This window comes from Cetorhinus maximus, chromosome 3 (assembly GCF_964194155.1).
Source record: "Cetorhinus maximus chromosome 3, sCetMax3.hap1.1, whole genome shotgun sequence".
NCBI classification, from domain to species: domain Eukaryota; kingdom Metazoa; phylum Chordata; class Chondrichthyes; order Lamniformes; family Cetorhinidae; genus Cetorhinus; species Cetorhinus maximus.
This window is the reverse complement of record NC_135881.1, coordinates 192,226,903-192,253,564: the sequence shown is the minus strand read 5'-3', so window position 1 is coordinate 192,253,564 and position 26,662 is coordinate 192,226,903. Positions and strand designations below refer to the sequence as shown.

The 26,662-nt window shown below is 43.9% G+C and overlaps 1 protein-coding gene across 1 annotated transcript in view; it reads left to right on the top strand.

Annotated features, from left to right (window-relative positions):
* Window positions 1–26,662, top strand: part of exoc2 (exocyst complex component 2) — a 302,692-nt gene that overhangs the window by 205,291 nt on the left and 70,739 nt on the right. The window contains exons 21-22 of the mRNA XM_078539476.1: window positions 6,792–6,867; window positions 10,893–11,009. Of these exons, the coding sequence (XP_078395602.1) occupies window positions 6,792–6,867; window positions 10,893–11,009 (193 nt within the window). The remainder of the gene's footprint in view (window positions 1–6,791; window positions 6,868–10,892; window positions 11,010–26,662) is intronic.

The window sequence follows — 26,662 nt, the reverse complement described above, 5'->3', positions numbered from 1 at the left end:
CAAGGCCTCTGTGGGTCCCCATTAATTTGAACGTCAGTACCTAATCGTCCACCATCATGCTTAGAGATCGCAAAAACTTCAGTATTCTGTTGGATTACTGCTTTTACTTCTGGTAGGGAATGATCAGGGAGAGGCAGTGTGTCAACCTTTTTAATTGCGGAAACTGAATGAACATCCAAAATCTGAACTACACCCTTTTCTAAAGGTGATAGCCATATCACCTAGAGAAAAAGTACTGAGCAAACTATTGGGATCAAAGGGTGACAAGTCCCCAGGACCTGATGGCCCACATCTCAGGGCCTTAAAGGAAGTGGCAGTGGAGATAGTGGATGCATTGGCTATAATAATCCAAAATTCCCTGGATTCTGGAAAGGTTCCAGTGGATTGGAAAAATGCTAATATAACGCCCTTATTCAAAAGGGGGGGGGAGACAGAAAGTAGGAAACTATAGACCAGTTAGTTTAACGTCTGTCATTGGGAAATTTTTGGAATCCATTATTAAGAAAGTAGTAATGGGGCATTTGGAAAGCCAAAATGCAATCCATCAGAGTCAGCATGCTTTTATGAAGAGTAAATCATGTTTGACTAATTTGCTAGAGTTCTTTGAAAATGTGACAAGTTAAGTGGATAATGGGGACCCTGTATATGTAGTATATCTGGACTTCCAGAAGGCCTTTGATAAGGCGCCACACAAAAGATTAATACACAAGATAAGATCACATGGAGTTAGGGGTAATGTATAAGCTTGGATAGAGGATTGGCTAACCAACAGAAAGCAGAGAGTCGGGATGAATGGGCCTTTTCCTGGATGGCAAGCTATAACTAGTGGGGTGCCACAGGGTTCGGTCCTTGGGCCCCAACTATTTACAATCTATATTAATGACTTGGATTCAGAGATAGAAGGTGCAGTAGCTAAATTTGCAGATGACACCAAAATGGGTGCGAAAGTAAGTTGCAATGAAGAAATAAGAAATTTACAAATGGATATGGACAGGTTAGGTGAATGGGCCAAAATTTGGCAGATGAAGTTTAACGTGGATAAGTGTGAGGTTATCCATTTTGGTCGGAAGAATAAAAAGGAGACTTGTTCTTTAAATGGAGAGAAACTTCAGAATGCTTCAGTGCAAAGGGACCTGGGTGTCCTCATGCATAAATCGCTGAAAGCTAGAAGGCAGATACAGCAGGTAATAAGGAAGGCAAATAGAATTTTGGCATTTATTGCTAAAGGAATAGAGTATAAAAATAGGGAGGTGTTGTTGCAACTGTACAAGGCATTGGTGAGACTGCACCTGGAGTTTTGTGCATGGTTTTGGTCCCCTTACTTGAGGAAGGATGTAGTTGCATTGGTGGCGGTTCGGAGGAGGTTCACTAGATTGATTCCAGAGATGCGGGGCTTGTCTTACAAGGAGAGATTGAGCAGCTTAGGCCTATACTCGCTAGAGTTTAGAAGGATGAGAGGAGATCTAATTGAGGTATTTAAGATGCTAAAGGGGATAGACAAAGTAGATGTGGAGGAGATGATTCCCCTTGTGGGGCACTCTAGAACGAGAAGCCGTAGTTTTCGGCGAAGGGGTGGTAGATTTAAATTAGAGATGAGGAGGAATTACTTTTCTCAAAGGGTCGTGAATCTATGGTATTCACTACCTCAGAGTGCAGTGGATGCTGGGACGCTGAATAAATTTAAGGAAGAGATAGACAGATTTTTAATTAGTAATGGGTTGAAAGGCAATGGGGAGAGGGCGGGAAATTGGATTTGAGGCCGGAATGAGATCAGCCATGATTGTATTGAATGGCGGCGCAGGCTCGAGGGGCTGAATTGCCTACTCCTGCTCCTAGTTCTTATGTTCTTATAAACAATTTTGAGTATAATCAATAATAATTCCTGCTTCCCTCAACGTGTCACTCCCCAGGATTCCCCTAGCATCAGGTACAGCCATTGTGCAAATTGAAGAGGGCAGTCAGTAGAATTAATAGGGCCTAATTGATCACTCAGGGCTTTTAACTCTGAATAATCGAGAGGATGCATCTCTCTGGTGTTTGTAATACTGACTCCTCTTTACCCCTCTCCAGCCACTGTAGACTGTGCTCTGGTAACAGTAGGGGTTACCGGAAACCCTTCACTATGGTACCGTTCTGTCGGCCCAACCGAAGCTTGGAGTACAACACTAATCAATCATAGTGAAGGCAGCTCCTACAGCTAGCTGTTTACCCAACATGGTCTGGAGTCCCCTGATTTCTTCCTGACAGAGGCCATGGTCAGCTTCCCTGTGTAATCGAGCTAACTCCTATCGCAGCGTGCCACGAGCATCTTCTACGTTCTGTTTTACTTGTTCGTTCTCTCGTGGCAGAGCAGCAATGTGTTCCTCAGCTACCTCTAGGTTATGCTGTGCTGTGCCAGTCTGCAGAGCATTTAATACCTGCTGTTGCAGGGATGCTGTCGAGGCTGCTAACTGGTTATGTAAAACGTCTAACTGCATCTGCTATTCCTGTAACTGTTCTGACTGAGTTTTAATATCATCATCACGCTGAGCACAAAATGATGCTGCGTATGTGACGAGGTTAAGGACTTTGTCCGATTTCCATTGCCCGCCAGGACCTGCTCCTGGATAAACGATACTATTTCCTTAAAAGAAATCTTGTTGCGTTTCGGCACACACTCTTCTAACAAAGTATGGATGTAATCCATATTACATTTAATACTTTTTTTTATTCTCAAATGTCTCCCAGAGAGACTTTTTTTATCCTTTCGCGACATTGCTTCTACTTTTAAGAGACTCCACTGGGACAGTTTCATCTGCCACCCCTCTAAAGGTTATCCCTGCAGGAAGTATAGCTGGTTGAACAAAGTTCCGACATTTGTAAATCTTGCCTAAACACACACGTTTTAGTCAAGTCCCTGTTCAGGGGCCAATTATAGGATTCTGAAATCCAATTTAACATTAATTGTAAGACTCAGGGTCTGACCAAAAATGAAACCACTCCGGGCATGAGTGTGTTTAGACAAGGTTCACAAATTTATTAAGTAACCAAAGCAGGTACAACGGAAGTAACACTTAACAAGGCAGTGGACTTAGCCGATTCACCATGGAATACCGGTCCTCGGTTGGCTGGGGTGCTGTTTCTTCCAAAATTCTTCTTCTGTCTTCTTTCTGCTTTCTGCACACTGTACCACTGAAAAGCAGGCCTTATTAACCCTTTCCAAATCACAATCACAGCCTGACCAGTGGTATCCCTGAACTCTGGCCCAGGCAGTGCATGATTAAATTCTGATTGGCTAGGTGACGCATGTACAGTGCATGGTCACCTCCTGATGTCCATTCTTCCAGGATAGGAAGCATGATTAGCTCATTGTCTCAGCTTCCTAATTAAATCAGACACACCTTACTGCGTCTATGTAGGTTGTTGATTAGATCAGTCGCTTTTAATGACTGCTTTTTGGAGGCGTCTTGCTGAGTGGTATGTTTTGCCACGGCTGTTTTGTTTGGAATTGCAATTTTACTTGTGAAAACAGATTGCAAAGTTATTTATAACTTTAAACAAAGCAATGTCAAACTAATGCAGAGGATTACACAGTCGGCAGCACTTAAAAATCTATACAAAGCGCGTGTAACGTAAGTGGATAGCAATCATCGATATTTACAAGGTGGGATTGGTAAAATACTCTCAACACATTAAGTTGGCGCAGTCACAAGTGATAAAAGTCAAAAGGGATTGTATAGTTCCAAAACTAAACATCCACTAACAGAAGTTCAACCTAATGCAAAAAATACATTCAAATACTTTGATTCTGTATTGTAACTGCACTAAACTCCTAACTCCTACAATAGTCCATGTGAAGGTGAGGGAGTGGTGGAAATTGGAAGCGAAATCGATAAATTTTTCCAGATCCAGACGAGAGCATGACTTTGTTATCAAACCTGCTGACAAGGGTGGTGCTGTTGTCTGGTGTAAAGACCTCTACCTTGCAGAGGCTGAGCGCCAACACTCAGACACTTCTTCCTACCTCCCCCTGGACCATGACCCTACCGCTGAACATCAAGCCATTGTTTACAGCACCGTCACTGACCACCTCTCCTCTGGAGACCTTCACTCCACAGCATCCAACCTCATAGCCTCCCAACCCTGCACAGCCCACTTCTACCTCCTTTCCAAAATCACAAGCAGGACTGCCCCAGGAGATCCATCGTGTCGGCCTGTTCCTGCCGCACGGAACTCATTTCTTCCTATCTTGACTCCATTCTCTCTCCCCTTGCCCAGTCTCTTCCCACCTACATTCGTGATTCCTCTGATGCCCGACATCATATCAACAATTTCCAGTTTCCTGGCCCTAAGTGCTGCCTCTTCACCATGGACGTCCAATCACTCTACACCGCCATTCCCACCAGGATAGTCTGAGTGCTCTGCTTCTTCATTGAACAGAGGCCCAAACAATCCCCACCCATCACCACTCTCCTCTGCCTGGCTGAACCTGTTCTCTCACTGAACAATTACTCCTTTAACTTGTCTCTCTTCCTCTAAATGAAAGGTGTCGCTATGGGTATCTGCATGGGCCCCAGTTAGGCCTGTCTTTTTGTGGGGTATATGGAATATTTCTTGTTCCAGTCCTACTCAGGCCCCCTCCCACAACTCTCCTTTTGGTACGTTGATGACTGTATCGGTGTCGCTTCACGCTCTCGTCTGGATCTGGAAAAATTTATTGATTTTTGCTTCCAATTTCCACCCGTCTCCTGCCTTCATATCTCCAACACTTCCCTTCCCTTCCTTGACCTCTCTGCCTCCATTTCTGGTGACAGACTCTCCACCAATATTCATTACAAGTCCACCGAATCCCACAGCCACCTCGACTACAGCTCCTCACACCCTGACTCCGGTAAGGACTCCATCCCATTCTCTCAGTTCCTCCTCCTCCATCGCATCCGTTCCAATGATGCCACCTTCCAAACAGTGCTTCTGACTGTCTTCCTTTTTCCTTAAATGAGGCCCCCCCACCCATCCCCACTGTGGTTGACAGGGCCCTCAACTGTGTCTGACCCATCTCCCACACCTCTGCCCTCACCCCTTCCCCTCTCGCCCAGAACCATGTCCCTCTTGTCCCCACTTTTCACCCCACCAGCCTCCATATTCAAAGGATCATCCTCTGCCATTTCCGCCAACTCCAGCATGATGCCACCACCAAACACATTTTCCCCTCAAACCCCCCCCCCCCTCGCCCTGCAAGTCAGCATTCCGTGGGGACTGTTCCCTCCATGACACCCTGGTCCACGTCCACTCCTCCATCGCCCCCAACTCCTCATCCCCTTCGCACGGCACCTTCCCAAGCAATCACAGAAGGTGCAACTCCTGTCCCTTTACCTCGTCCCAACTCCTGCCCCTTTACCTCACTGCCCAAGACCCCAAACACTCCTTTAAGGTGAAGCAGCACTTCACTTGCACCTCCTTCATTTTGGCCTACAGTTTTCGCTGTTCCCAATGCGGCCTCCTCTACACTGGGGAGACTAAATGCAGACTGGGTGACCGCTTTGCGGAACACCTTCACTCAATTCGCAAGCATGACCCAGAGCTTCCTGTCGTTTGCCATTTCAACACACCATCCTGCCCTCATGCCTACGTGTCTGTCCTTAGCCTGCAGTGTTCTAGTGAAAGCCAACACAAACTGGTGGTACAGTACCTTACAGCCTTCTGGACTTAACAATGAGTTCAACAACTGCAGACCATGAACTCTGTCCTTCATCTTGACCCCTTTTTAAATCCAATTTTTATTTATTTATTTTTGTTTGTTTATTTATAATTTTTATGTTATTCTTTTATTTATACGTTTATTTTTAATATTTTTCCCCCAAAACCCCTCTCCCCCCACAGGGCCATCTATCACTTGTTTTTATATTTTGTTTTCACAGAGTGCTGACCGCTTTCTGCTATTAACCTTCTGCTATTTTACCTTTATGCAACTATCAACACCTCCTTTACCCATTACCACTACCATTAACACTCCCTTTGTCTTGTGTCCATGATACCTTTGTCAATCTCTCCTTAGCTGTCACCTACCCCTGACCTTCTATCTTGTTCCACCTGCTCCACCCCAATCTTAAATAGTATAAAATCCATCATGTTTCTTCTCTTTAGCTCTGAAGAAGAGTCATATGGACTTGAAACGTTAACTCTGTTTCCCTCTCCACAGATGCTGCCAGACCTGCTGAGTTTTCCCAGCATTTTCTGTTGTTATGTCAGATTTCCAGCCTCCACAATATTTTGCCATTATCCTCCAGGAGCTCTCTTCCATTACCCTGCTGAGTGATGCTATCCTCACTTGGTTCCACTTGTACATATCTAATTGTAGCCAGAGCATCTCCAGCAATGGCTCTCTTCCCACCCTCACAGTTGCCTTTTGGGGTTCGATTAGTCTCTTCCTCTATATGCTTCCCCATTACATTATCCAAAGACACAAGATTAGCTTTGCGTATATGCTGATGACACCGAGCTCCACCTTCCACTCATCTCTCTGGACTCCTCCTCTGTCTCATCAGTCTGCTTATATGACATGCACTTTTCTCCAGTTAAACATTAAACAAAGTTTCTATGTCACTATTCCTTACTTTGACTGGAGGAATTAAAACTAGGGATGCTCAAGCAGTTGTCAAGAAGCGAGCTTGTTAATACTCTCGATTATTACTGTGTAAAGCTGACAGCAAATTCTGGCATCCACATAGCTGCAATTAAACAGGGAAATGCAATTTTCTTTACTACAAAAGTTTTTTATTATAAAGGATCCAAAGTGTTTCTTCTCTTTCTAGCCTCTCTAGCCTTTCTGTGGACATTTCATCCCCAGACTTGCTTGGAAGCATGCACGAAAGCTTCAATCCAACCGCAGTAAGTAGTTCACTAGGTTTATTTGTGAAAATATGTGCAGCTGTTATCAATCCTATTTATTTAGCTTTTTTTTATACTTTTCAGTATTTTGATTCTACAAGGAATTTGGATCACTCTTTGTTTGGGAAATTCAAGGGATAATCTAAACTGATTTGAGTCTGGTGGGGAGAGGTAAACTGATGTTGTATTAAGTAATAGTTCAGCACCCAGAGTTCCTTCCTTAATAGGAAATACTTCAGAAACTTAGGAGTCCCACCCCATTTCAGACCAAAGTCTGCCAGATCAATAGCTATTAACTGATAACTTGTATAAAATCATTTTTGTGCTCTGAGAAAACTTTAATCCACTTGTGTGTTTGAGCTATTCTGTTTGGCAGATGAATGTAAAGTTAAGATTGCTTATACCCTACTGGTTTTGCACATTTGGGTGAGTATTTCTGCTAGAATGTGGCAGAGAACTAACAAATCAGTTATTACCTTATAATTTAATAATCACCTTATTTTAGCATAAGAACTGCTAGAAATTGCAGTGCTAGTAGCAGGTAATGTTTTCAAATTAAAGTCATTTCTTTTAAAGTAGCAATGTGAATGATTTAAAGATTGAAAAGCATTTCCAATAGGTTACTATTGCTTTATTCTTTATTCATTCACTGCCCATCAATAAACAAGTAGGATCGTCAATCATATGCATGAAAAAGCTACCTCTGACATTTGTTCACTTACGCAATCATTTTAGTTAAGTGGCCTTCATCCCATTCTTTGTTTATGTATTCTTGTTTTAAATAACATTGTTCCTGCTTTTGTATGTATATGTTACACATAATTGCATAATTAATTATTTAAAGAAAGTAAAATCTTTTTGTGTTAGAAATTTTCTATACACCAGTTTGAGTCGAAATTGCACTGGGGCAAACCTAGTATAGTCAGATATCTAGTGAGACCTAGTTCAGTTCTGATTTGAAACTGCCAGAAGGCTGTAAAGTGCTGATTTCGAATGATGAGGTGCTGTTCGTCGAGCTTCCGTTGAACTTCATTGAAACACTGCAGAAGGCCAAGGACAGAGTTGGTCAGTGTGAGAGTATGGTGGAGAAATAAAATAGCATGCTATTGGAAGCTCAGGGTCACACTTGTAGACTGAATGGAGGTGTTCTGCAAAGCAGTCACCCAATTTGCATTTGGGCTCCCAAGCAGACTGCATTGTGAGCAGTGAATACAGTATGCTAAATTAAAAGGGCTACGTGTAAATTGCTGTTTACCCTGGAGGGAGTGTTTAGAATCTTGGATGGTAAGGAGAGAGGAGGTGAGAGGGCTGACATTACATCTCCTGCACTTGCATGGAAAGGTGGTATAGAAAGGGGGTGGGTTGTTGGGGGTGATTAAGGAGTGGACCAGGATGCCGCGGAGGGATTGGTCCCTTCAGAATGCGGAAAGGGCAGGGAGCGTTAGATGTGTTTGATGGCGGCATCACACTGGAGGTGGTGGAAATGGGGAGAGGATGCTCTGTTGAATACGGAGGTCGGTGGGGTGGAAGGTGAGGACAAGGGGAAACCCTATCATGGTTCTGGGAGGAAGAAAGCGAGGTGAGAACAGAAGTGCAGGAAATGGGTCAGGCACAGTCGAGAGCCTTATCAAACACGGTGAGGGAGACTCTTCGCTTGAGGAAGGAGGAAAACATATCAGAAACACTGATGTGGAAAGTTACATCATAAGAACAGGTGCATTGGAGTTGGAGAAACTGAGAGAATGGAATTGAGTAGAATGAAACAGGGTGTGAGGAAATGTAGTAGTGGTAGCTGTGGGAATTAGTGTTGTTAGCCTATCCCCAGAAATGGAGACACATGAGTCAGAGATGGACCCGGTGAAGGTGAGAAAAGGATGAAAATGTGAAGCAAAGTTGATCAAAGTTTTCCAGAGATAAAAACAAAAAGCTAAAAGCTACTGCGGATGCTGGAAATCCAAAACAAAAACAGAATTACCTGGAAAAACTCAGCAGGTCTGGCGGCATTGGTGGAGAAGAAAACAGTTGACGCCTCGAGTCCTCACGACCCTTCGGCAGAACTGAAATATAGTTAGGAGAGAGGTGAAATATAAGCTTAAATATAAGCTAATCCAGCTTATATTTCACCTCTCTCCTAACTATACTTCAGTTCTGCCGAAGGGTCGTGAGGACTCGAGGTGTCAACTGTTTTCTTCTCCACCGATGCTGCCAGACCTGCTGAGTTTTTCCAGGTAATTCTGTTTTTGTTTCAAAGTTTTCCAGGTTGTGTGTGAGCAGGAAATGGCACCGATATAATCATCAATATATCAGAAAAAGGATTGAGGGAGGGGATGTGAGTAGGACTGGAACAAGGGTTCCACACATCCCATGAAAAGGCAGGCTTAGCCAGCACGCATGTGGGTATCCACTGCAAAACTTTTTATTTGGAGGAAGTGAGATGAGAAGTTGTTCAATGTGAGAACAAGTTCAGCCAGGCAATGGTGGTGGTGGATGGAAGTTGATTGGGCCCGCATTCAAGGAATAAGTGGACAGCCCTCAAACTGTCCTGGTGGGGTTGGAGGTGTAGAGAGTTTGGAAATCCATGATGAAGGGTCAGGAAATTGGAAACTGTTAAAGTGGCGCAGGACATCAGAAGAGCCACAGATATAGGTGGGGAGAAACTGGACAAAAGGAGAAAAAAATAGAGTTGAGATAGGAAGAAATCAGTTCAGTGAAGCAGAAACAAGCTGAAAGGATAGATCTACCAAGGCAGACCTGTTTGTGGATCTTTGGAAGGAGGTTGAAACGGGCTATCCAGGGTTAGGGAGCTATGCGGTTGGAGGCAATGGAGGGATGATCTCCACAAGAGATGAGGTCAGTGGCAGTCCTAGAAACAATTGCTTAATGTTTACTGATGAGTTCATGGTCCAAAGGGAGTTAGGAGGGAATGTTGGACAGTTGGTGTTTTGCCTCTGCTACGTAGAGATCACCCTTGTCAGCAAGTTTGATAACAATGCTAGGGTTAGACCTGAGAGAACAGAATGCAGCAAGTTCAGAAGGAGACAGGTAAGAGTGAGGGAGGGGAGCAGAGAAATTGAGACAGCCAGTGACATGGTAGAAGTTCTCAATGATAAGATCAAGAGAGGTTAAGAGGTCAGTGGGAGGGCTCCAGTTGGAGTGAGAATATTGGAGATGGGTAGGAGTGCCTACTGAGTGCAAGGAGGACTCCTTGCCAAGAAGTGGGCATGGGGGCAAAGGCATCAAGAGTTCAATGTTGTACTGAGCTCAAAATTAATTGAGGTGAGGACGTAAGGGGATATCTGCTGAAGGGCCATGAGGGCTCGAAACGTTGACTGATTTCTTCTCCGCCGATGCTGCCAGACTTGCTGAGTTTTTCCAGGTAATTCTGTTTTTATTTTGATATAGCTGTGTCGTTTGTTAAGGGCAGGTTTATCAGCGTCAGAGAGCAGGAAGGCCAGAGGGTATTTTTAATGCATGGCAAGAGGTGAGATTGGATGAAGGGATGGAGTCAGAGGAACGTGAAAAATCTGGGGGAACTTTGGTATGCATGAGTTTGTTGGAGCTTGCGATCCTTAACATCTGAAAGGAAGGAAAAACGTTTTTTGTTAAGGAACGGGATGAGCTGAAGGATGAAGTGAAAAGGTGCACTGGGGTAGATTCTTTAACTTTTATTTTTTTAAATTTACCTCACACTTACTGAACTAAGTGTTTGACTTGGCCATTGTAGTGCTGGTTTTTCACATTATAAACACTTGCAAATTTCAAATACAGATATGAGATTCTTGTGCCCAGCAGAGCAAAATAACTGTGGCTCCACCTGTAACACACTTTTCTGGCAGCAGGCAGGGAAACTGTGGCCCTGTGTCTTCATATGTCAGTGAACTTTCTTGCACTCAGGCCTTGTGCATAATGAACACTGAAGAAAAACAGCAGTTTTGAGTTAGGAGGGTATAGAGCATTGTAAGTCAAGGTACAGCAATAGCTGATACTGGTTAATAGTTTAAACACTTGTATTTTAAATCCATTAGGAACAAAAACTATTGATTGTTCTCAGCAACTGCGAGTACTTGGCACATCACACCTTCAACAATTTGGCGGGACACTTCGCGAAGCATGCTTTCCAAGAGACAGAGAAAATTACTCAGGTACTGTAATTGTAAAAGGTTGTTGAAAGCACAGTATGATCCTTGGATGATGTGAAAGATTACAAATAGTAATAATAATGGCTAATAGTAATCAGGGTTACTTCATTTTAGGTTTAAACTTTCTGCTCAATGTAGTGCGTATGCTTAAAACAATTGCAGAGCATTTCAAGGCATGTACAGAACAGAAGCAGGCCATTCGGCTCAACAGGTCCATGCCAGTATTTCTATTCCACATGAGCCTCTTCCCACCCTTCTTCATCTAGCCCCATTAATATACCCTTCCATTCCTTTCTCACTCAATTGGGAAAGGCGAGTGACCAGGATGTGGGATAGGTCGATAGTGAAGAAGAGAGAGCCAAACAAAAAAAACCCAAAAAGTGATAAAAATGAGTCAGAGAAGGTTACGGATATGACGGGTGGCTTCGGGAGTTGATGAACAATAAATTGAATAAAAAGCAAAGACACCATCACTCCGTGGTGCGTTCCCACCATAACCCGTCTTCGTGCTGGAGCTATGGAAAAGCATGCGAAAGTGGCTACAGAGACACTTATCCCAGGTACTACAGAAGAAGGAAGGTCAAAGAGATATTGTCAGAATGCCCACAAAATCCCTGAGTTTGAATTGGGATGCAGCTGTCCTACTACCCGAATTCAAAATGTTTAAACGGTGTACAGAGCCACGGTTTCTTCCTTTAAGTGTGTCTGAACCAGACAAGCAATCCATAAAAATTCACCTAGCAATTGAGAATGAAGGCCTACATAGGCTCAACATGTCAGGATTAACAGCAAAAGAGCTAAAGGATCCCCAAATTATATGGATTACATTGGAAGTCTGGTCCAGAATCAGATTAAATTTCTGTATTCATCGGCTAGAGTTCACGTCATTTTGACACCAGCCTACAGAATCTATGGACCACTTCATCAGCAGATGCAAAGAAAAGGGTATGTACTGTGATTTCTCAAATACAGAGCTAGCAGACATAATTGCTGAGTTGGTGATCACATTCCCTCCCATAGAAGCATTCCAGAAAGATCCGCAAGATAAGCCCAAAATGTCCAACATCAAAGAGCTGCTCGAGGATGGACGTAAATACGAAGCAGTCTTCGCAGGTCGACAAAGCTTAGAGGTCCTAAATACAATCCCAACTGTTGACGCACTCACTAGAACACCCAAACCTAACAGGACATTTGGAAGGGTGTGATCTTCTGCATGCACCAAGGAAACACCCAGCATTCACCAATTCTGCAAGGCATGTGGCAGAAAGGGGGCAGTGGCAGTGCACTAGAGCAATGGCTGATGCAGCTACAAAGAGTCATGCACTGACCCAGACAGACCGTACACAATTGGTACCTTCAGACAATAAGAATGACCACCCAGTATCCCATCAGAAACATATACATGAGGTGATTGACAATCCAGAAAATGATGATGTTGTGCACGAGGAGACAAAGAGCGGTGAACACACGTTTCATACTGTCAGTCTTGTGGAAAACATAGATGCCTTCATACTGCCCAAAGTACAAACTGGGATTCAAACAATATAAGGGGCACTGAGGGAGAAAAATTCATACATGTGTCCAGGAAAATTTTTTCAACCAATTAGCGACAAACCCAACAAGATGAGATGCAATTCTAGACCTAGTTTTGGGGATCGTAGAAGGGCAGGTGGGTGAAGTGACAGTTGGTGACCATATCGGGGACAGTGATCACAATCCAGTTAGATTTAGCATTACCATGGAAAAGGACAGAGATAAGGCAGAGTAAAAGTCTTGAACTAGGGGAAGGCAAATTTTGCAGAAATGAGAAGGGACTTGGCTGAGGTGGACTAGACAACACTGCTGGAGGATAAAACAGTGGAAAACCAGTGGCAAGCACTAAAAAGCAAGATCCTGATTGTACAAAGTAGACATGTCCCCTACAAAAATAAGAGTGGTACTGCCAAATCTAGACCTCCCTGGTTGTCTAGAGGAATACAGGGAAAGATCAAACAGAAAAAGAAAGCGTACAATAGGCACAAAGAACTAAGCACTGCAGATAGCCTAGATGAATATAGGAAGTGCAGGGACAAAGTAAAAAAGGAAATAAGGAAATCAAAGAGAGGGCATGAAAAAAGATTAGCAAGTTAAAGATAACCCAAAGATGTTTTACCAATACATGAATGCTAAAAGGTTAGTTAAGGAAAAAGTGGGACCTATCAGAGATGAAGATGGAAACTTGTGTGTAGATGCAGAGGCTGTGGGAAGGGTTTTAAATGAATATTTTGTCTACGTGTTTACAAAGGAAAGGGAGGATGTAGATATAGTAGTCCAGGAGGAACACTGCGAGATATTGGACGGGATAGTCATAAAGAGAGAGGAAGTACTCGAAGGGTTGAAATCCTTGAAAGTTGATAAGTCACCAGGGCCAGATGGATTGTTTCCGAGGCTGCTGAAGGAAGTCAGGGAGGAGATAACAGAAAGAAGCAAAAAACTGCGGATGCTGGAAATCCAAAACAAAAATAGAAATACCTGGAAAAACTCAGCAGGTCTGACAGCATCTGCGAAGAGGAACACAGTTAACGTTTCGAGTCCGTATGACTCTTCAACAGAACTAAGGAAAAATAGAAGAGAGGTGAAATATAAGCTGGTTTAAGGGGGGGTGGGACAAGTAGAGCTGGATAGAGGGCCAGCGATAGGTAGAGATTGCCAAAAGATGTCATAGACAAAAGGACAAAGAGGTGTTGACGATGGTGATATTAGCTAAGAAATGTGCTAATAGGTGACATTAAAGGTAGAAAGCAGGATGAACAGGGTACAGATAGCCCTAGTGGGGGTGGGGCGGGGCGGGGGGAAGGGATCGAAATAGGCTAAAAGGTAGAGATAAAACAATGGATGGAAATACATTTAAAAATAATGGAAATAGGTGGGAAAAAAAAAATCTATATAAATTATTGGAAAAAAGGGGGATCGGAAAGGGGGTGGGGATGGAGGAGAGAGCTCATGATCTAAAGTTGTTGAACTCAATATTCAGTCCAGAAGGCTGCAAAGTGCCTAGTTGGAAGATGAGGTGCTGTTCCTCCAGTTTGCGTTGAACTTCACTGGAACAATGCAGCAAGCCAAGGACGGACATGTGGACATGAGAGCAGGATGGAGTGTTGAAATGGCAAGCGACAGGGAGGTCTGTGTTATGCTTGCCGACAGACCGAAGGTGTTCCGCAAAGCAGTCACCCAGTCTGCGTTTGGTCTCTCCAATGTAGAGGAAACCACATTGGGAGCAGCGAATACAGTAGACTAAATTGAGGGAAGTGCAAGTGAAATGCTGCTTGACTTGAAAGGAGTGTTTGGGCCCTTGGACGGTGAGGAGAGGGGAAGTAAAGGGGCAGGCGTTGCACCTTCTGCAGTTGCATGGGAAGGTGCCGTGGGAGGGGGTTGAGGTGTAGGGGGTGATGGAGGAGTGGACCAGGGTGTCCCGGAGGGAACGATCCCTGCGGAATGCCGTCAGGGGTGTGAAGGGAAGATGTGTTTGGTGGTGGCATCATGCTGGAGTTGGTAGAAATGGCGGAGGATGATCCTTTGAATGCGGAGGCTGGTGGGGTGATAAGTGAGGTCAAGGGGGATCCTATCATGGTTCTGGGAAGGAGAGGAAGGTGTGAGGGTGGATGCGCGGGAGATGGCCCGGACACGGTTGAGGGCCCTGTCAACGACCGTGGGTAGAAAACCTCGGTTAAGGAAGAAGGAAGACATGCCAGAGGAACTGTTTTTGAAAGTGGCATCATTAGAACAGATGCGACGGAGGCGAAGGAACTGAGAGAATGGGATGGAGTCCTTACAGGATGCGGGGTGTGAGGAGCTGTAGTCAAGGCAGCTGTGGGAGTTGGTAGGCTTGTAATGAATATTGGTGGACAGTCTATCACCAGAAATTGAGACAGAGAGGTCAAGGAAGGGAAGGGAAGTGTCAGAGATGGACCATGTGAAAATGATGGAGGGGTGGAAATTGGAAGCAAAATTAATAAATTTTTCCAGGTCCAGACGAGAGCATGAAGCAACACCGAAGCAGTCATCGATGTACCAGAGAAAGAGTTGTGGGAGGGGTCCTGAGTAGGACTGGAACAAGGAACGTTCCACATACCCCATAAAGAGACAGGCATAACTGGGGCCCATGCAGGCACCCATAGCCACACCTTTTATTTGGAGGAAGTGAGAGGAGTTTAAGGAGAAATTGTTCAGTGAGAGAACAAGTTCAGCCAGACGGAGGAGAGTAGTGGTGGATGGGAATTGTTCGGGCCTCTGTTCGAGGAAGAAGCGGAGAGCCCTCAGACCATCCTGGTGGGGGATGGAGGTGTAGAGGGATTGGACGTCCATGGTGAAGAGGAGGCGGTTGGGGCCAGGGAACTGGAAATTGTTGATATGATGTAGGGTGTCAGTGGAATCACGGATGTAGATGGGAAGGGACTGGACAAGGGGAGAGAGAATGGAGTCAAGATAGCAAGAAATGAGTTCCGTGGGGCAGGAACAGGCTGACACGATCGGTCTGCCGGGACAGTCCTGTTTGTGGAGTTTGGGTAGGAGGTAGAAGTGGGCCGTCCAAGGTTGGGAGATTGAGGTTGGAAGCTGTGGAAGGAAGATCTCCAGAGGAGATGAGGTCAGTGACAGTCCTGGAAACAATGGCTTGATGTTCAGTGGTGGGGTCATGGTCCAGGAGGAGGTGGGAGGAAGTGTCTGCAAGTTGACGTTCAGCCTCTGCGAGGTAGAGGTCAGTGCGCCAGACAACAACAGCACCACCCTTGTCAGCAGGTTTGAAGACAATGTCAGGGTTGAACCTGAGAGAACGGAGTGCAGCAAGTTCAGAAAGAGACAGGTTAGAGTGGATGAGAAGAGCAGAGAAATTGAGACGCCTGATGTCACGCCGACAGTTCTCAATGAAAAGATCAAGAGAAGGTAAGAATCCAGAGGGAGGGATCCAGGTGGAGGGAGAATATTGGAGGCGGGTAAAAGGATCTGTTGAACAGGGAAAGGACTCCTCCCCAAAGAAGTGAGCACGGGGACGAAGGTGGCGGAAGAAGAGTTCAGCATCGTGCCAAACCCGAAATTCATTGAGATGAGGGCGTAAGGGTATGAAACTGAGTCCTTTGCTGAGCAGTGAACATTCAGCATCAGAGAGGGGAAGGACAGGGAGTATGGTGAATACACGGCCGGGGCTAGGGTTGGAAGACGGGATGGGGACAGAGGGATGGGCAGTGGTGGAGGGTCCTGGATTGGCGTTGGTGTCGATGAGTTGTGGAGCTTGCGTTCCTTTGCACCTGAAAGAAAGAGACAAAGTTTATTGTTGAGGTATCGGATGAGACGAAGAATAAAATGAAACTGGGGGCATGGGCAGCTTAGAAATAGGGTGCGTCAGTGCTGCTGGAGGGAGAGGTCGAGTGTGTTCATGCGGCGGCGTATGGCATTGAGTGTGGATCTCAGGATGCAACGAGAACAGCAGTCCGAGGAGCGTTGTATGTCCCGGAGATACCTGTAATCATGGGTGGGTTCAAAACATGAGGGATGGAACTTCAGTTGAAATCCACATGGGGTAAGTCGGAGATAGAGACAGTCACTGAGGAAGGAAATATGGCTGTGAAAACGAGTTTTAGTAAACACCTTGTCAAACACCAGGAGAGAAATGGAAAGCAATGAAGGTGAACAAGGCAAAAGAGAGAGGCGGAAATCCTGTCGGAGAGAAGAGCAATACTTCTTCAAGGTAGGCATTCCTTGAAGAGAAGTGGCAGTCAATTAAACACTAAGATGAAAGCAAAAAACTGCGGATGCTGGAAATCCAAAACAAAAATAAAAATACCTGGAAAAACTCAGCAGGTCTGACAGCATCTGCGGAGAGGAACAGAAACAAAAAAAAAGCTGCCAGACCTGCTGAGTTTTTCCAGGTATTTTTGTTTTTGTTTTTGTTTTGGATTTCCAGCATCTGCAGTTCTTTGCTTTTATCTCTGCGGAGAGGAACACAGTTAATGTTTCGTGTCCGTATGACTCTTCAACAGAACTAAGGAAAAATAGAAGAGAGGTGAAATATAAGCTGGTTTAAGGGGGGGTGGGACAAGTAGAGCTGGATAGAGAGCCAGCGATAGATGGAGATTGCCAAACGATGTCATAGACAAAAGCACAAAGAGGTGTTGACGGTGGCGATATTAGCTAAGAAATATGCTAATAGGTGACATTAAGAGTAGAGAGCAGGACGAACAAGGTACAGATAGCCCTAGTGGGGGGAAGGGATCGAAATAGGGTGAAAGGTAGAGATAAAACAATGGATGGAAATACATATAAAAATAATGGAAATAGGTGGGAAAAGAAAAATCTATATAAATTATTGGAAAAAAGGGGGATCGGAAAGGAGATAGCTGATGTTCTGAGGATGATTTTCCAATCTTCACTAGATACAGGGGAGGCACCGGAGGACTGAAGAAATGCAAACATAGTTCCATTGTTTAAAAAGGGATCAAAGGAAATGCCAAACAATTATAGGCCAGTTATTCTTACATCAGTGGTGAGCAAATTCGTAGAATCAATCCTGAGAGATAGGATTAACTGTCATGTGGAAAGGTATGGATTAGTCAGGGATGGTCTGCATGGATTTGTTAAAGGAAGGTCTTGCCTCACAAATTTAATTGAATTCTTTGAGGAAGTGACAAGAAGGGTTGATGAAGGTAGTGTAGTGGATGTTGTGTGCATGGATTTTAGCAAGGCATTTAACAAGGTCCCACATGGCAGATTGGTCAGGAAAGTAAAAGCCCATGGGATTCAGGGTAATGTGGCAAACTGGATAAAAGGTTGGCTTTGTAACAGGAAACAAAGGGTAATGGTCGATGGATGCCCTTGCGAATGGAAAGTTGTCTCACGTGGTGTTCCACAGGGCTTGGTGTTGGGACCCTCGCTGTTTGTGTTATGTATTAACAATTTGGACGTGAACGTGGGGGGCACGATTGGGAAATTTGCAGATGACACAAAGATTGGCTGAGTAGTGGTTAGTGTAGAGGATAGCCATATTCTCCAAAACGATACAGATGGGTTGGTGGAGTGGGCGGTAAAGTGGCAGATGGATTTTAACACAGACAAGTGTGAGGTCATACATTTAGAGAGGTCAAATAGTTACAGGGATTACACAATAAATGGGAATATACTAAGAGGGGTAGATTAAGTGAGAGATCTTGGCGTACAAGTACACAGGTCCTTGAAGGCAGCAGTTCAAGTAGACAAGGTTGTAAAGAAGGCATATGGAATGCTCTCCTTCATTGGCAGGGATATAGAATATAAAAGTAAGGATATAATGTTGGAATTGTATAAAACACTGGCGAGGCCACAACTGGAGTCTTGTGTGCAGTTCTGGTCACCACATTACAGGAAGGACATAATAGCTCTGGAGAGAGTGCAGAGGAGGTTTACAAGAATGTTGCCAGGGTTAGAAAAGTGTAGCTACGAGGAGAGATTGGATAGGTTGGAGTTATCTTCCTTTGAACAAAGAAGGCTGAGAGGTGACTTGGTTGAAGTGTACAAAATTATGAGGGGAATAGATAGAGTGGACAGGATAAAATTGTTTCCCTTGGTAGAGAATTCTAGAACCAGGGGACATAGATTCAAGATAAGTGGCAGAAGGTGTAGGGGGACATGAGGAAGAACTTTTTTATGCAGAGGATAGTGGGTGTCTGGAATTTGCTGCCCAAGTTGGTGGTAGGGGCAGAAACTCTAAACTCTTTTAAAAAGTACCTGGATCTGCACCTTAAGTGTTGTAAACTGCAGGGCTATGGGCCGGGTGCAGGAAGGTGGGATTAGAAAGGGCACCTGGGTGTCCTCGGGCTGGCATGGACAAGATGGGCCAAATGGCCTCCTTCTGTGCTGTAACTTTTCTATGGTCCTGCTTGCCAAGATTCAGATTACCTGCCCTAAGAAAGTTGGTAACTATTTATTATTAGCCAAGATTGGTACAGGGACAAGTGCCAACATACTACCTCTGTGAATTCTAAAAGACATGTAACCGCAGACATGGAAGGCAATAGTAAAACCTACAGCTGTGAAACTTTCAGCGTACAATGGTTCACTAATTCCATGTGCAGGATCCATAGTCCTGGAGTACAAGTACAATCATTCATCCTGGGTGTCACAGATGTTCTGCATGGAAACTTAAGGCCCAGCAATTGCAGGTCTATTGGCATGTCGTGACCACATGCTGGTAACAATCGATGGAATCAGTCAGACATCACAAGACAGATCAACCTCAGAAACTACTCCTATCGCCTCGGTTCACAGTTAACATTGAAATATCCAGAATGTTCCGACAGAATTGGCAGTTTCAAGGGAGCTGCAACTTGCAGGAGAATATAAACCCATCGATTGGTCTACCATGTATGTGCAGTATCCACATACAAGACAAATTTAAAGTCGAGCGAGACAAAATGGAGAAAGACTGAATCATTAGAAGAGTACAAGAGCACCGATTGGTGCAGCTCAATCATGTGTCATAAAGGACAGCTCACTGAGAATATGCCTCCTTCCACGAAGTTTAAACACAGCTTTGAAACATTGTCCTTACAAAATACCCACATTAGAAGAGTTAGCAGGTGCAAAACTCTTCTCAAAGCTTGATGACGCCAAGTATGGGTTACTGATCAGTACATCTCGTTGTGCAGTCCCAAGAGCTTACTACATTTCATGCCTCCATTCGGGCGATACTGTTTTCAGTGACTTCCTTTCGGGCTGTCTGTTAAACAGGATCTCTTTCAAGCTCACATGGGACTGCATCACATGCATCTGTATCGCAGATGACACAGCTGTGGGAAGAACAAAGCAAGAACATGACCTTCATCTGCACTTATTGATGCAAGTGGTTCATAATGAAGGATTGGTGTTTAACAGTCTGAAATGCAACATCAACGTGTAGCAGATCAACTTATTAGGTTTTATTTATTCCAATGCTAGCATATGTCCTGATCCAAGTAAAATAGAGGATATTAAGGCCATGTCAACTCCTTAAAATAAGAATGATCTTCGAAGATGTCAAGGCCTCTCTAATTTCTTCTCCCTATACATTCCCAATTTCGCTCAAAAGTCTTCATCACTAAGGGAATTGTTGAGAAAGGAGAGACCACCAAATACCTCTTTGAAGCACAGTCAATATCAGCAGCCTCAACATTGCAATTTTATGATCCTAGGGAGACAACTACCCTGGTAATAGATGCCTCACAGAAGATCTGGGAGCATGCATACTACAAAAAGGCAAACCAATTGCATTTGCATCAAAATCTCTGCCTAAAACGCAATCCAACTACTCCAACATAGTGTGTGAATTATTAGCTTTAGTGTTTAGAATCATTTGTTTTCATACTTACTTATTTGGCAGAGACCGACCACAAGCCACTGGAGATGATTTGGCGAAAACCATTGACCAGTGCACTGCCAAGATTGACCTCATTTACGACACTCTGTACATGACATACATGGATAGTACACCCAATTTAGGCCTTATAGCATTTCCTCTTACTCTGACCCCATCTAATACCTTACCATGTCTCACTTTAGTGTTGTCTGTCTCTCTCAATTCTTTGTGCACCTTGTTTTTCCTCTCTGATATTAACTCCTGGTTCTTATACCTGACCAAGTGAGTTTAAATCCTTCCTAATGGCATGAGCAACAGCCCTGCATGAACATTAGCCCTGGCTCTTTTTAGCTGTAACCTGAACTGCCTGTACAGGTGCCATATCCCCAAAGCTTATCCCAATGTCCCAGGAATCTGAAGTTCACCTTTCTGCACTATCTCTGCAGCCTTGTATTCATCTGCTCTATCCTCCAGTTTCTATACTCTATAGTATCAGCCATCAGAAAAAATCAGGAGATTACTACTTTTGAGATCATGCTTGCTAGTTTTGAGTTTTTTGCCTAGCTGCCTGGAACTTGTCTGCAGGAGCTCATCCTCTCTTCTGCTTTTGTCATTGGTACTGATATGGACCAGGACCTTTTGGCTGTTTGTCCCCCCACCTCGGAGTGCTCTGCAGCCCCTCAGTGACATCCCTGGCCCTGGCACCAGGACGGCAACATGCTTTCCTGGATTCATGGCTGTAACCACAGAAAACACCTGTTTACTCCCCTAATTATGGGATCTGAATTTATTGAATGTCACACTAGAACAGGATTGGTCAGAGGAATATGAACCTCCCAAAAGATGCAATATATGTTACAAAGGTCTGCTTGTACCATGCTTTGGCATAGAAATAAGTACTTTTTTCAACTCCTCAGTCCCTGTCAAGTTATGAAAGCCTAGTTAATCACTAATTTTACCCATGGAAAGGAGTAGGTTTATTAAAGCACCTGAACGCAGGAAGGAGTGACAAATGATAATGTGATTATATATTCTTGGTAATTTGATGTGTGTGTTGCATTGCTTTGTTTGTCAGTTATGAGTGTGCTTTAGGAAAATTCATGGAACGTGTTACATGAGATAGATTGTTCAGTACCATGGCAATTTGCAATGGTCACTGCAAACCAATTGATTTGGCATGGTATTGTCATATGGTGTGATCATATGGTCTAATATATAATCTGATACTGTAAACGGTCCCCTTTCCTCTTTTACCATCCCCTAGCTTTTCAAGGCAGCCGTCATCCCCATCCTCCACATAAAACCCACCCTCTGACCTTGAAGACTATCGCCCCATCTCCAGCTGAAAGCACAGTGACTACAGGGAGGATAAGCAAAGTGACCACAGTACTATGGTACACGGGACCATTCAAGTTTCGGGGGGGACAAAGGAATGGAGTAGCCATAGAGGACAGTATAGTTAGGTGGCAGTTATTTTCTTGACAGCATTATTGCAAAAGGGAGCAATCTCCCATGATATTTTGGCCCATTGAGTACAGCAGCAGTAGCAACATCATTGTTTAGGGAGTTTTTCGAAGAAAGAAAAGGTCATGGTGGGCGGTGATGTTTTCCCTCTTCTTCATAAAGATGAATCATTTTCTGATCAATGAGAATCCTTCCGGTCTTTACTTTGTGACTTTCATTGTAGTTTCCAGAAATTCAATTTCTGTTTACAAGTAAGATGGGCATTTCAGTACAGTGCAATAAGCTTTTTTTGCATTTAATTGTTCATTGACAGATATTTCTCATACTCGTACATAATGAGTCAACATGCTAAAGATATCACCTCTTGAATGCTGAGACAGTACAGTCAACGTTAGTGCCACAGTTGTCCTGATTAACATAGATTATTTAGTTGTACCAAAGAAGTAGTTTTGGAGTATGCCAGTAGGGTTAATGTAGTCATTAGGCAGCTCTGTCTGCATACTACTAACTTAATTGTGGGAATCACTAGGCATGTTTCACAAGTTTATAGTGCCAAAATCCTTTGGGCTGATGCTTCAAGGATGAATGATATTCAAATTGTTCTTTGAATTGGTTCTTTCTCATTACTAAACCTCACACTCTCCCACACACCCAGGGACTTGCATGAATTTTTCATGAATTTTGGTTTTATGTGACCTGTTGAGCCACAGTCAAAACATTTACCTTAAAATTTGATGCTGCTATTTTGGTATTGGCACCAAGCTACAGTATCAGTATTGATGAGCATCTGCTGCAATGTTACAGCAGCAAACAAGATTGACCCCAAGCGTAAAGGAGTTTACCTGCGAGGTGGACCAGGCTAACTCTACACTAGACACATAATAGTTAAGGGTGGGGGGGGAGGTTGGTGGTGGGAAAATCTCAGTAAGGTAGATATGATATTTGATAGTATTAGTATGATACATGTTTGAAAATACTGTACATGAAATGACTAGCTTGCCCATAGAGTCTGTCCCATACAGTCATGTGGCACACATTTTTCATATCAAGGACAATCACTCTTTTCTAACCTCTGGAATTCAGCACTTTTGCCCATAATTGGACCAAGGCTGTAATGCAGTCTGTAGCTGAGTGATCCTGGCAGAACCCAAACTGAGCATTGGTGAACAGGTTATTGATGAAGAAATGCCACTTTATAGGCACTGTTAATGACATCTTCCATCACTTTGATGAGTGGGAGTAGACTCTTGTGGTGATAATTGTCCTGCTTTTTTGTGGACATATCTGTGCAGCCTTCAATTCTGTCAGGTAGATGCCAGTGTTGTAGCTGTACTAGAACAGCTTAGCTAAGGGTATGGCTGGATCCGGAACATAACCTTCAGTACTACAGCCAGGGTATTGATCAGGACCATAGCCTTTGCTGAATTTTTTTTCATTTTTTTTTCCTGGGATGTGGACGTTGCTGGCTCAGCCAGCTTTTATTGCCCATCTCTAACTGCCTTTGAGAAGGTGGTGGTGAGCTGCTTACTTGAACTGCTGCAGTCCGTGTGGTGTAGGTACACCCACAGTGCTGTTAGGAAGGGAGTTCCAGGATTTTGACCCAGCAATAATGAAGGAACAGCGATATATTTCCAAGTCAGGGTTGTGTGTGTCTCGGAGGTGAACTTGCAGATGGTGGTGTTCCCATGCAACTGCTGCCCTTGTCCTTCGAGGTGGTCGAGGGTTTCGCAGGTGCTGTCAAAGGAGCCTTGGTGAGTTGCTGCAGTGCACCTTGTACAGGGCACACATTACTGCCATTGTGTGTTGGTGGTCGAGGGAGTGAATGTTTAAGATGCTGTAGGGATGTCAATCAAGCAGGCTGCTTTGTCCTGGCTGGTGTCAAGCTTCTTGAGTGTTGTGGGAGTTGCACTCATCCAGGCAAGTGGAGAGTATTCCATCAACTCCAGACTTGTGCCTTGCAGATGATGGACAGGCTTTGGGGAGTCAGAAGATGAGCTACTCGCCACATAATTCCGAGCCTCTGACCTGCTCTTTTAACCGCAGTATTTATATGGCTAGTCCAGTTCAGTTTCTGGTCAACGGTAGCCCCCAAGATGTTGATAGCGGGGATTCAGAGATGGTAATGCCAATGACTGTCAAAGGGACATGATTAAATTTTCTCTTGTTGGAGATGGTCATTGCTTGGCAGTTGTGTGGTGTAAATGTTACTCGTCACTTATCAGTCCAAACCTGAATGTTGTTTTGGCCTTACTGGGCACAGACTGCTTCAGCATCTGAGAAGTAGCGAATGGTGCTGAACATTGTGCAATCATCAGCAAACATTCCCATTTCTGACCTTATGCTGGAAGGGAGGTCATTGATGAAGCAGCTGAAGGCGGTTGGGCCTAGGACACTACCCTGAGGAACTCCTGCAGTGATGTCCCAGGACTGAGACGATTGACATTCAACAACCATAACCATTTTTCTTTGTGCGAGGTATGACTCCAATAAGTGGAGAGTTTTTCCCCTGATTCCCATTGACTCCAGTTTTGCTAGGGCTCTGTGATGCGCACTTGGTCAAATGGAAGGCTGTAAAGTGCCTAGTCGGAAGATGAGGTGCTGTTCCGCCAGAGGAACTTCCAACTAGGCGCTTTACAGCCTTCCGGGCTGAATATTGAATTCAACAACTTTAGATCTTAAACTCCCTCCCCTAATCCCCACCCGTTTTTTCCCCCTCCCTTTTGTTTTTTTCAATGATTTATATAGATTTTTCTTTTCCCACCTATTTCCATTATTTTTAAATCTACAACTAATACCTTGTCAGTCTTTCCACCCCACCCCCACTAGAGCTGTACCTTGAGTGTCCTGCCATCCATTCTTAATTAGCACATTTTCTTAGATAATATCACCACCTTCAACACCTCTTTGTTCCTTTTGTCTGTGACATCTTTTGATTATCTGCTCCTATCACTGCTTGCTTGTCCCTACAACCACCCCACCCTCAACTTTTCTCTCCCCCCCCCCCCCCCCACGACCCCCCACCTTAAACCAGCTTATATTCACCCCTCTCCTAACTATACTCAGTTCTGTTGAAGGGTCATGAGGACTCGAAATGTCGACTCTTTTCTACTCCGCCGATGCTGCCAGACCTGCTGAGTTTTTCCAGGTAATTCTGTTTTTGTTTTGGATTTCCAGCATCCGCAGTAGTTTTTTGTTGTTTTCAAACACACAAATATTTGACTACAAGAGCAGGGCAGAGGCTGGGGATTCTGCCAGCGAGTGACTCACTTAATTTCCCAATGTCTTTCCATCATCCATAAGGCACAATTCAGGGGTGTGTTAGAATATTCTCCCCACTTGCTTGAATGAGTGTAGCTCCAACAACATTCATGAAGCTCAACACCATCAAGGACAAAGCAGTTCACTTGCTAAGCACTCCATTTACCACCTCAAACATTCACTCTCTCCAGAACTGGCGTAATGTGGCGATTGTGCACTTTTTATAAGATGTCCTCCAGCAACTTGCTAAGGTTTCTTCGACAGCATCTCCCAGTCTCATGATCTTCTATCACCTAGACTAGGAGGGCAGCAGGCATATAGGGACACCACCACCGTGGCAAGTCCCCCTCCAAATCACAAACCATTCTGACTTGAAAACATGTCGAGGTTTCTTCTTCATCGCTGGGTCAAAATCCTGGAACTCCCTACTGAACAGCACTGTGGGAGTGCCTTCACCTCATGGAATGCAGCAGTTCAAGAAAGCGGCTCACCACCACCTTCTGAAGGGCAATTAGGGACGGGCAGTAAATGTTGGTGGTGCCAGAAATGCCGAGATCCTATGAATAAATAAATGTCATGGTAGATGCTCCTTAAAACCATCAAGGAAATTTCAGGAAAGCCGCTGTGTTTCAGGCCAGAAAACATGATCATCAGTGGTGCAATTAAGAGAGTCAGAAGCTATTGGTATCATTCACTCTCCTCCAGTCTGTTGTCTTATTTAGCACAGTTATGGATTAATAATTCATGTATTGTTTAGTCAATAATTGTGGATGGAATTTAACTAAAATATTCTGCATAAAGGGTGCATTGCAATTTAGGGGCTGATGCTATGAAGAATTAAGAACCATATTAGTATTGCAGTAGCAATAAGGGATTACCCCTTCCCCCAGAAAATTAGGTCTACCTACAACCCCTGTTCTACTTCCACAACATATTTTCCACTGAAGGTTGTGGTTGGTGGGTTTCCTGATTCACACCACCAAGGGTGATTATAGTTTAACAATTACCCTTTCATCAAAGTAAATGGGTGATAAACACAGTGATAATAACAGGATCTGGTATAGGTTAAGCAGGTTGTTCGTAGTTATTTTATATGAGAGCTGCTTTTTCCCAGTAGCAGTGCTTCCAGTACTTAGCCCACATTAACCCAAATATTCACCACTAAGTCTTTCCAATTGAGTTTAACAGTTGAGCAAATACTTGCTGTTTGCCATGTCATTCTCTCATTTATTGCTGCGTCTATTTGACTATAAGCAGATGCAGGATACTTCTTAATTGTGTTTTACGGGCCATTTTAAGTATAAGTTGTCCATAACTTTCAGAAGTGAACAGCGTCAGAAGCATACAAAAAGGGTTTGAGAGAAATTGCCAGTTGTACAGCAATATTGAAATTGCTTTTCTGGTCATGTAGATAAATTTACTTTTGTCTGTTCTTATTAATATGGAAAATTCAACAAAGAACTGATGCTCAATAGAAACAACATCATGTAGGTAAATGTTGCATTAGATACCTAAAGAAGGAAGTACAATAATTTAGGTATGTACCAAGTAATTATCACAAGTAAAGTTTTTATGCAGTCAGCTACATTTCACA